The sequence below is a fragment of the Geospiza fortis genome, unplaced genomic scaffold (genome assembly GCF_000277835.1).
Source record: "Geospiza fortis unplaced genomic scaffold, GeoFor_1.0 scaffold275, whole genome shotgun sequence".
NCBI classification, from domain to species: Eukaryota; Metazoa; Chordata; class Aves; order Passeriformes; family Thraupidae; genus Geospiza; species Geospiza fortis.
The window spans coordinates 2,311,478-2,321,170 of record NW_005054341.1 but is presented as its reverse complement, the minus strand read 5'-3'; the positions used below and the strand labels follow the sequence as shown (position 1 = coordinate 2,321,170).

The window sequence follows — 9,693 nt, the reverse complement described above, 5'->3', positions numbered from 1 at the left end:
GCTGAACTCTCTCAGCTGTCACTGCTTCTACCTCTTTTCCTTGCTGAACTCTCACAGCTGTCATTGCTTTTGCCTCTTTTCCTTTTATATATAACTGGGACACTTGATCTCCTATATTCTCTTTAAAATTATTCAGTGTTGTATTCAGGGCAGGAGGGGGAAAAAGCAATTCAATAACAAAAAGGATGACAGGCAGGTTATAATGTACAGCACAATGTTTCTATTGCTAGCATGTGTATAGGCAATTAGAATTAATTAGAAAGACAAATTAAACTCTTAAGAACTTAGATGAAGGATTAGCTAGATTTTTTTCTTTTTTTCCATTTCAAATGCTCTATGGAGTAGTTGTGGGCAGGCAGGTAATAAATAGGAATAGCTGTGTGTTTCTCCTCTAGAATTAGTGAGAGTTTGGGTTTTGGTGTATCTCACATTTGTTTGACACACAAAGCAAGACCTGAGCAGGGCAGGTCTGTAGTGGCTGTGTGGGAGCTAACAGACCTCTGTGTGTGTGTGAGAGCAGGCTGTGACATAGTTAAACTGTGCCACTTCCCAAGCACATTGCTGATTTACAGAAATAGGGAACACTGGACACTTGGCTGCAGAGTGCTGGTAATACCTGTCACTGTCACAAACACTTCTGTGTGTTTCCTCTCTGCACAAAACTGATAATGACACTGATAATCACAGCAGAGATGATAACATGATTCTTGAATAGAGAGAGAGGCAGGCAGGACAAAATGAAGTTTAATGTTTAATCTCTGGAGGCTGCTGCATCACCGAGCTTTACTCTCCCACAAACACACCTGCTGCTGAGCGGTGGGTTTATCTTCAATGACATTTGTTTCAACCACAGCCCTGTAAAGATCACTGAGCCCAGAGCCTTAAAATAAAGGGCTCTTGAGAGGTGAGAAAATAGCCTTCTCAAGCAGAGTGTTGCTAGAACGTGAAGGGAAATTGTTGGTTAAAGCAGCAAGAGTTAAAGACCTCAAGTGTTTGCGCTCTTGTAGTGAGCTGCAAGGCTCTGGCTGGTTCTGACAAATACACAATGTCTGTGGGTGTCCTGCATGTCTGCTTGGCAGCTGTGTAAGCATGAGAGTCTCCCAGATTAGTGCCAGATTAGGAGGCATTTTGCTGTAATGTGGTCGTTTTAACTTGTAACACAGATTTGTAATTTATATATGGATATGTGTCTGTATTTGTGCTGATCAATGCAATAGCACTGAAGTAAGTTGAAGTGTGGAAGTTAAAATAGCCATACACAGATGCATGAGCATGGTTTTGTGAGAAGCCCAGACTTCTGCTCTCTCTGAAACCAGCTTTACGTCATTTCTAGGCTTTTTTGTTATCAATGCCTGCCTTCCCCTTCCCTTTTGCTTGCTTTCCAGAAAGAGAAAATATGCAAAGCTCATCTAAAGGAGAGTTAGGTAAAGAGCTGGAAGTATCTAGAAAAGGGACCATCCCCCTGAGGAACTGCACCTAGACTAGTGGCTAATGTGTATTTAATGTGACAGCTCATGGCTGGTGATCAGAAAGTTATTTAAAATCTACCTGGTGGGAGGTGATCAGTTTAGAAACTGCATTTTGACTGACTGTTAGAAAGGTCTATAAAGAGTCCTGAACCACAGTTCCCAAAGGTTCTGACCCCAAACACTGTCTCAAGTGGAAGTGCATTGTGCTTGTGAAGGTTTTGCAGAGGCTCCAGTTGTTGAAGACTATCCAAGAGCTGCTCTCACATGGTGGAGGATGCAGTTCCACCCCTGCTTGTAGGTGTGTGACAGATAAATGTGCATTTGGGTCACACTGAGGTGATGTCTCACATGTCTTTCTTTCCATCCATCCCTTCTCTACTGCTCTTGATTACTTTATCTCTTAGGTTATAATATTTTCCTACTTTGGGTATGAACTGCAGCAGCACTGGAAATCTTTTGTGATCAACAAATCCCAGGCATAAAGTTCAAGCTTGGTGTTGGCAGAGGTGCCTAATCCATTGTAGGTGCACAAAAGAGAAGCCTTTATTATAGAATTAGGGTTGGAATCCACCTCTTTGCCAGAACCTGTGTGCTGTGGATTCACAGGCAGCACGGACCTTGGGCAAAAGGAAGTAGGGGTTCTTTTACCCTTTCAGCACTTTCAATATATTTAATAACTGTTTTGCTTATTATGTTGAAGTCCAAGCACTTTTTTTTCAGTGCTGTGCCACAGGATATTGTCTGTCCTGTTTGTTTGTGATGTTCAGCCTTGCTTGAGGAGGATGCTATTATATGAAGATGACAGAGAGCTCAGTAGACATTTCCATAAGCTACGTTCTTCTGATTGTGTAGCACTGTGATGATTCAGCTTCAACAATATTTACTTAGCCTCTTTTGTTTGTTTTTCACATGCCATCCCACTGTTGTCACTGTTTGATTGACTGTCCTGTTTGATGTTCTCAGTGAGATATATGAAAAGCTTGTTGCTGTCTGGCAATAAAACATCGCTTGAAGAGTACTTAGGCTCTTGCTAAGTTAATGTCTTTCTAACCCCCCCCCCATTTAAGAGTTCTGCTGTCTCTTATTCTCAGCTATCACTCTGTGTTTCCTGCAAACCTCCCTTCTGACAACTGCCCAATAGCTTTTCTGAGGTTTCATTGTCTGGGGAGATACTGCAACTAGAAACCAGCCCCATGGGAGATGGGCAGCTCAAAATGTAGAATTCAAGACGAGCAATCAGGTATTTTTTGAGCTCACAGTGATAGTGAGCTCCCACCCAGTAGGAGCATGGGGGGTTTTGCATAATTTGAATAGTTTCTGCTGCACTCTGATAGGGACTAAATCAATGAATTCTGAGCAAACATCTTCCCTTTCAGAGGATGCTTAAGAGAACACAGAAGTTGACAGTACCAGTGCTTGGAGAGGACAGCCATTCTTAGAACTGTAATATTCCTAAAAATGTTGGATAATGATTTGAGGAATCCCAAATAATGATTTGGATTTTGTTGTATAAAACCTTCTTTCATCAGATGTATCTTCTACAGTGGTTAAAAGAAGCTAAGTTCTAGAGGAGATGGAGGGAAGAGTGTCTTTTTTTGCTAATTACTTCCATGGCATTGATACCATGGATGTTTCATCCAAATCTGTTCCCTTCCCTTGTACCCCACCTTCAACATGTGCGTGTACATAAAAATAAAGAGTAGATTTCTTGATAGGGTAGACCAAGTGGAAAGATGGCAATGTAAATCAAAAGCCTAGAAATTCTAATTCTTGCATCTTCTGCTGCTTTTGAAGCTCTACTCTGTCCTAATGTTGAAAATATTTTATTTTGAAGGTGGCCCTGAGCCCTACATTGAAATATTTGAGCAACCCAGGCAAAGGGGCATGCGTTTCAGATACAAATGTGAGGGAAGATCAGCAGGCAGCATTCCAGGAGAGCACAGTACTGAGAACAACAAGACCTTCCCTTCCATCCAGGTAAACACTGCTTTTATCCAGGAATTACCAGTGCCCGCATTACCGTGGTGCTCGTAGCTATGTGTTGGACTCTGCACTGTAAATACAATGCTTTTCATCTCACCTTCTGGGATTCTTTCCTTGGCATGCAAACGGAGCTGCAGCAGAGTGGGAAAAGAGTTACTTGCTCCTGGTCACGAAAAGATCTGGCTTCCAGGAGGAGGAGAAGGTGCAGAGGTGGTTTACAAAGTGCTGCTAGAGGGGCCGCAGTGAAGACTCCAGGGCTGGGAGCCATTCATTAGCAGCTTTCTCTGTGTGCACGTTTGCTCTGCTTTCTTAGCTGGGTGACGTGGGTTTGGTTTTAAGGTTTGGACTGCAGCACGAATTTTGGGAGAGAGTTGAAGGAATTTGCCTACAAAATGGGGAAAGGCTTTGAAAGGTTGCTGGGCACAACATGAAAGAAGGCGCTTTGTACAAGTGAACAATCACCCGTGATGGGGAGAATGGGCTCTGTGTGAAGGCAGAACTTAAAAATGAGCTCAGAAGGAGGAACTGTGTCCTCAGAGCATCTGCAGGGATGATGAGTGGGCCGGTTGCACCATGGATGGGTTGGGAAATCCAGAATGGAGAGGGATTCAGAGGAGCCCTGAGAGCTGTGACCAAAGCAGGGGCAAAGACAGAGACAGCAGAGCTGGAATGGAGCCACTTGGGCAGCAGCTTGCAAAGGTTGGACAAAGGAGACCCTAGACTGGTAGGGTAAGAGAAGATCATTTCTGATCCCCTTTCTGATGTTTAAGTTGCCAGTGTTTCCTTGATCTCTTTCAGTTTGGAGGAAGTCTGTCAGAGCTGAGATTGGAGGAAACAGCTCAAATTTAAATGGGAAGTTAAGAGCACTTGCCATCTTCCTGCCCAGGAACAGAGGCTGTGTATCTGTGTTTGCAGGGTGTGCCAGCATATAAAAGGCAATGGGCAGCCCAAAATGGAGTCTCTGGAATCACAGCAAGAAATTAACAGAGAAGATGTGAAATGTGAGAAATATGGGATGTTTTATGCTGAGGCAAAAAAGCTCTTTAAGAGGGAGGGTTTGAGAAGGAGAGTGTTGGCAGTCATGTGTTGAGCAGCAGAGTGAGTCTCTATTGCACAAAAGCAGCTGTGGAAGCTGGTCCAGCCCTGGAGCCAGAATCAGTGAGGGAAGAAGCAAAGAAGGGTTCCCTCTGAGTATCACAGTGCCAGATTTGGTTAGGGAATGCAGGAAATGGAGTTGGTGCCAGACTCATTTTTTCAGCACTCTGCCAATTGAACAAGGAACTGTGTGGGCTGTTGGCAAGAGTAGAGGCTTGCACAGACTCTCAGCCCCAGTCTGTGTCAGGGCACAAGCTGAATGGGCTGACTCAAGCCTTAATTCTTCCTTACTTGGACTGTGCTGCACATGAAGGCCAGGCAGAACCCAGAGGGGAGGTGGGACATGGGTATGTGAGCACGCAAGCCTGGCCAAGTTTGTTCTTTTGAAAGGTGACTATTGATGACAGAGCTGATTGTGCTGATAGCAGGTGATTTCTAGGTGAATTCCTGCCTCCCTGGAGCCCATGGGAGGCTTTAGTGCTGATTGGGTTCCAGGGGAGTCCCCTCTAGAGATGGAAACGTGAAGAGAGGGGCCAGGAAGAGATTAAATTTCATGGTGTGGTTATGAAGATGAACATCAAGGGGGAACTGGAGAACCAAAAGCAGCTAGATCAGGCTTCACATTCATGGGGCTGGGTGTAAAGTGAGGGAGAAATGATGTAATGGGTGAAGAAAGTGAAGGAGCAGTGGAAGTATTATTTTAAGGGTAAAAAGTTACAGTGGCTTGTGTGAAGACTGAATGGAGCCAAATTGGAGATTGATGCAAACAGATGATGACAGGTGAAAGAGCGCAGTTCAAGTTAAAGATTTGAAGTGTTGACTAAAAAGGATACATGGTGGATCTTTGGAGTCTCAGGAAGAGGAAAGGAGGGGAAGGAGAGGGACTGTTACTTACAGGGCAGGGGAAGTGGAGGAGGAAAGCTCACCTCTGCACAAACATGTGCCTGAGTAAGTCTTGTATTTGCTTTCAAGCTTTTATGTGTCAAACAATTTAGGCCGAACTATTTTTCCTCCTTTTTTTTTTTCCTTTTACACTCCCCCACACTTGGTGACTTCACTGGTAGCCATCACCTTGAGGTTGCTTTCATGCACCTGAGAAAGGAGCATTGAATTGGCTGATGACTGCTGTGAGAGCTGTGGTAGGAGCTTGAGGCTTTGGTACTGCCCAGCCTGAGTGTAAGATCAAGTACTCATCTGAGAATGAGTTGGGAAAAACCCAACAAATTCAGAGGGGATTGTGTCATGTTATCCTGTATCTGCTAAGATCCTCTTTCACTACTTCGTGTTCCATGCACAGGTAGTATCCTCATCACTGAGGCTTTATGAATTTTTTTCCTAAAATCTTTGAAGGTTGACTTGTTCTTCAGGCAGCATTTCTGTATGGTCCCCTGTTTAGCTCTGGTGTTTCTTCCACAGAGCATTTCAGGATAAAATTGATTTTCTGTAACAGGTGGGGGCCGATACCTAAAACCTTAAAAATATCCCACATTTTTTTTGTAGATTCTGAACTATTTTGGAAAAATCAAAATAAGAACCACCTTGGTAACGAAGAATGAGCCCTACAAGCCACACCCCCATGATCTGGTTGGAAAAGACTGCAGAGATGGCTACTACGAAGCTGAGTTCGGGCCAGAACGGCGAGTCCTGTCGTGAGTAATGGTGTTGCTTGGGATTTTGATTAATTGTGCAAGGGATTTGCTAATCTTGTGTTTTAAAACTCATATTAATGATTAAAAGAGCAATTACAATGCTGTCTTTGCTGTAGTTTACTAATCCATCCTGGGGAACTTCCCCTGGAAGTATTTCCTTCTCTTTTCGATATTACACATGTGCTTTTTCTTTCCTGTCACCATTTTCTTTCCTTCAACCATTCTCCCAATGTCTGTCTTCTTTTCCTTTCTCCCACTTACTCTTTTTAGCCTTGTTCATTAATACATCTTACACTTGAGCATGACTCTTTCCTACATGTAAAAATGATGAGTAATAGAAAGGGTAACAGCATTAGAATTTGTACTTCGTGGTGATGAGGGGAGTTCACACCTTCCATGGAAATTGTATTTGGGCTTTCTGGAGAAAGTTTGTAGTGACTGAGTATCATGTAACCTAGAAGATAGTGATTGTGACACATCTGGAAATGTTAGTAGCTGTCACTGTTGTTGCTTGTTGTTTGGGTTGAGGTTTTTTGACTGAAGATACAGATTCTGCTCAGGCCCAGCTCTGAAGAGTAAGTGTGCCAGGGAAGGATCTGCTTGTGGATGCAGAGAGGAAAACTCAGGATGTGTACAAGACATTTCTCAGTGCTGTTAAAAATATCTCAAATACAGTTGTATTTGATGGTGCTTCCTCTAAGTTTATTTTGTTGCATAAGACTTGGTAAAAGCAGAATAAGCTGCAGCAAACATGGAATGGTTATTGCTGGAGAAGAGAATTTAGAACTGGCAAGCTGTTTGTGGTTCACAGTTTGCAATGTAGGAAATGTGGAAGTAGGCTATTGCTTTGGGGTAAGCATAACTGAGCTGGGAAGAAAATCAGGTGAATATTTCAGTGCGTAAGTAGCTCTTACACACAGCTCTCAGGCCAATGGGATTCTGTTGGTGAAATTACTCCATGTTTACGTGGGTTTAGTCAGTAGGACACTATTAAAGGAGAGAGCTGAAGACACATCTGTTTTGAAGGTGGTGATTTATTTCACTGATGGTGAAATAAACAGTGGAGATGTTTCTTCAGCATCCAGCCCAGACTGAAGGATCAGGGATGGGATTGGCATCCAGCCCAGGCTCAAGGATCAGGGATGGGATCAGCATCCAGCCCTGGCTGAAGGGATCAGGGATGGGATCAGCATCCAGCCCTGGCTGATGGGATCGGCATCCAGCCCAGGCTGAAGGGATCAGGGATGGGATCAGCATCCAGCCCAGGCTCAGGGGATCAGGGATGGGATCAGCATCCAGCCCAGGCTCAAGGATCAGGGATGTGCTGCAGCGTGTTCCAGTGGCACAGAGCACCCTGACTTGCAAACATCCTAAACTCCAACAGGACCTTGCACCTTCCTCTGACCATCCATTCACCAGCTTCCCCTTGGTCTTCTCAGATCAAGCTTCCTCAGGCAAGGTCAAAGGAAGTCTGCTGCTCTGCCCCATCCCACTTCCTCCCTCAGCTCTGTGCCTGCTGATCCAAAGCAGAAAACCTGATTGCTTAATGCCTTTTCTGGCCCTGTGTTCCCATCACTGAGTGCAGGCAGACGCTGAGGATTGCTTCTCCTCTTGGCATTTGGTTGCACAAGGTTCAGTGTGGAGGCCCAGGCGAGCCTGTTAGAGAGGCCATTGCAGGATGTCACACCAAGAGGCACTGGGATGCCCTGCAAATATTTATTTGCAGATTGTGATTTCATCTCCATTATATGTTTGCATCAAATCCTGTCCTTTGGCATAGTGCCATTCCTCTGTTTCTCTTCAAGCACTGGTGCTTGTTTGCTCCATCCCTGAATTCTTCTCAATATTTTTAGGATATGAGCTTCTCAATTACCTGCAGAATAGTAAGTGGGCTGCTTTCATGTTATTGATAATGTGAAACTGTGAGCTTTGTGTTTGACATTGGAGGTCCTGATGGGAGGAGGCTCGACACATTCCCTTTGAAATGTTTCCAGCATCGGTACACTCATTTTTTTTAACAAATCATTGGTTGCTTTAAGATGAAAGAACAGTATGATCCATAATTGGATCTGGATGTTTAAAGTCATTTTCCTTTTTGTGGCTGGTGACTCAACCTTCACATTCTTCTCTTCGTGTCAGTGTTGGAGAAAAGCCTCATCCGGTATTAGTGAGCAGGAGATGTCCTCTGTCAGTAGTGTTTCTGGCTCTTTGCTCTTGCTGAGCATCCCAAATTGAGCAAAAAATCCTTTTTTTTTCCTCAGTAGAAGTGGAATTATTAATCACAGGTTTTGGGCTGCTCTGAGTAATTACTCTGCTTTCTGCTGTTCAAAGTTCCCCATGTTTTAAAGTTCCCAAGCATTTTGTTCTGCCTGTGGTATAATGATCTTTGTACTGTTGCCCTAACTTGATCAGAGCCCTCCCTGGCCGAGACATCAAGGCAAGGCTATGAAAGTCAGAGCTTGTGGGCTGCCTGTGTACTCAGATTTTTTACTTCCTAGTTTCTTCTCTCTGCAAGGATGATATCATAGTTTTTTTAGCTGTTTTTAATTTTTTTTTCTCTCTCTCTTCCTACTTCTCCCTCTCTCTTCTCGTTATCTCACTTGCTTCCTGTCAGCGCCCATCGACGTGAAACCCCAGAGCCCTGCTGGGGCTCTCAGCAGTTCCTTCTCTGCCCCAGCTCTGCCTAGGCATGGCTAAACACACACTTTCACTGTGACAGCACAGCCTTTGAAAACTGACTATTGATGATTGATAATCTGACAGTTGATAATAAATTGATAATCTGACAATTTTGGGCTGCTGAAAAGCCCTCTGTCCCCGAGAGTTGGGAGGTAATGAGGAGCTGCCCCTGTTTGTGGACTTTGAGGTGTCCTTCAAACAATCTGTGGAACACATTGGGTGTTCTGAGAGGGTGGGAAATGATGTGTGCTGTGATCCAGCCCTAAAGAAAGTCCTTCCTGCAGGAGCAGGTGGCAATGGGATTGCTCATCGAGGTACAGTCCCAGTGTGAGTGTCAGTAGCCACGACAGGAAGGCAAAGTGCTTCAGTGAATGCTGAGATGCTGCTGTGTTTGATTTCCTCCTAGGTCATGCCATGTTCAGTTTGCAGAGGAAGCCTGTGCCTTCCTCTGGTGAGCAGAGGCTCTGGAAGTGGAGCCTGATGGCAGAGGGCTTGGGACCCTCTGAGCACAGACAGGGGAGTTTAGGGAGATTAAACTTAACATCCTGCTAGGATAGACTGGTTCAGAAGTGTACTAGCACTCTTGGCAGGAACAAGGACTATCTTTAGGTGCAGTAAGATGCTCTTTTGCTAAAGCAAAGAAGGTTTGTGGAGTTTCAGAGGAAGGGAGATGGCTGGGACTTCTCCAGAAAGATGCCTGGCACAACCCATCTTCAGAGCTTATTATAACATCATGAAACACAGATTATTTCTCTTTTTTTCTTTTTTTTTTTTTAACTTCCTGCTTTACATCCACTCAGCTTTGATGATGTCATGGT

At 44.3% G+C, this 9,693-nt stretch overlaps 1 protein-coding gene across 1 annotated transcript in view; it reads left to right on the top strand.

The window, feature by feature from the left end:
• Window positions 1-3,308: 3,308 nt before the first annotated feature.
• Window positions 3,309-9,693, top strand: part of REL (REL proto-oncogene, NF-kB subunit) — a 24,052-nt gene continuing 17,667 nt past the window's right edge. The window contains exons 1-2 of the mRNA XM_005422632.3: window positions 3,309-3,446; window positions 6,048-6,196. Of these exons, the coding sequence (XP_005422689.1) occupies window positions 3,354-3,446; window positions 6,048-6,196 (242 nt within the window). The 5' untranslated portion in view covers window positions 3,309-3,353. The remainder of the gene's footprint in view (window positions 3,447-6,047; window positions 6,197-9,693) is intronic.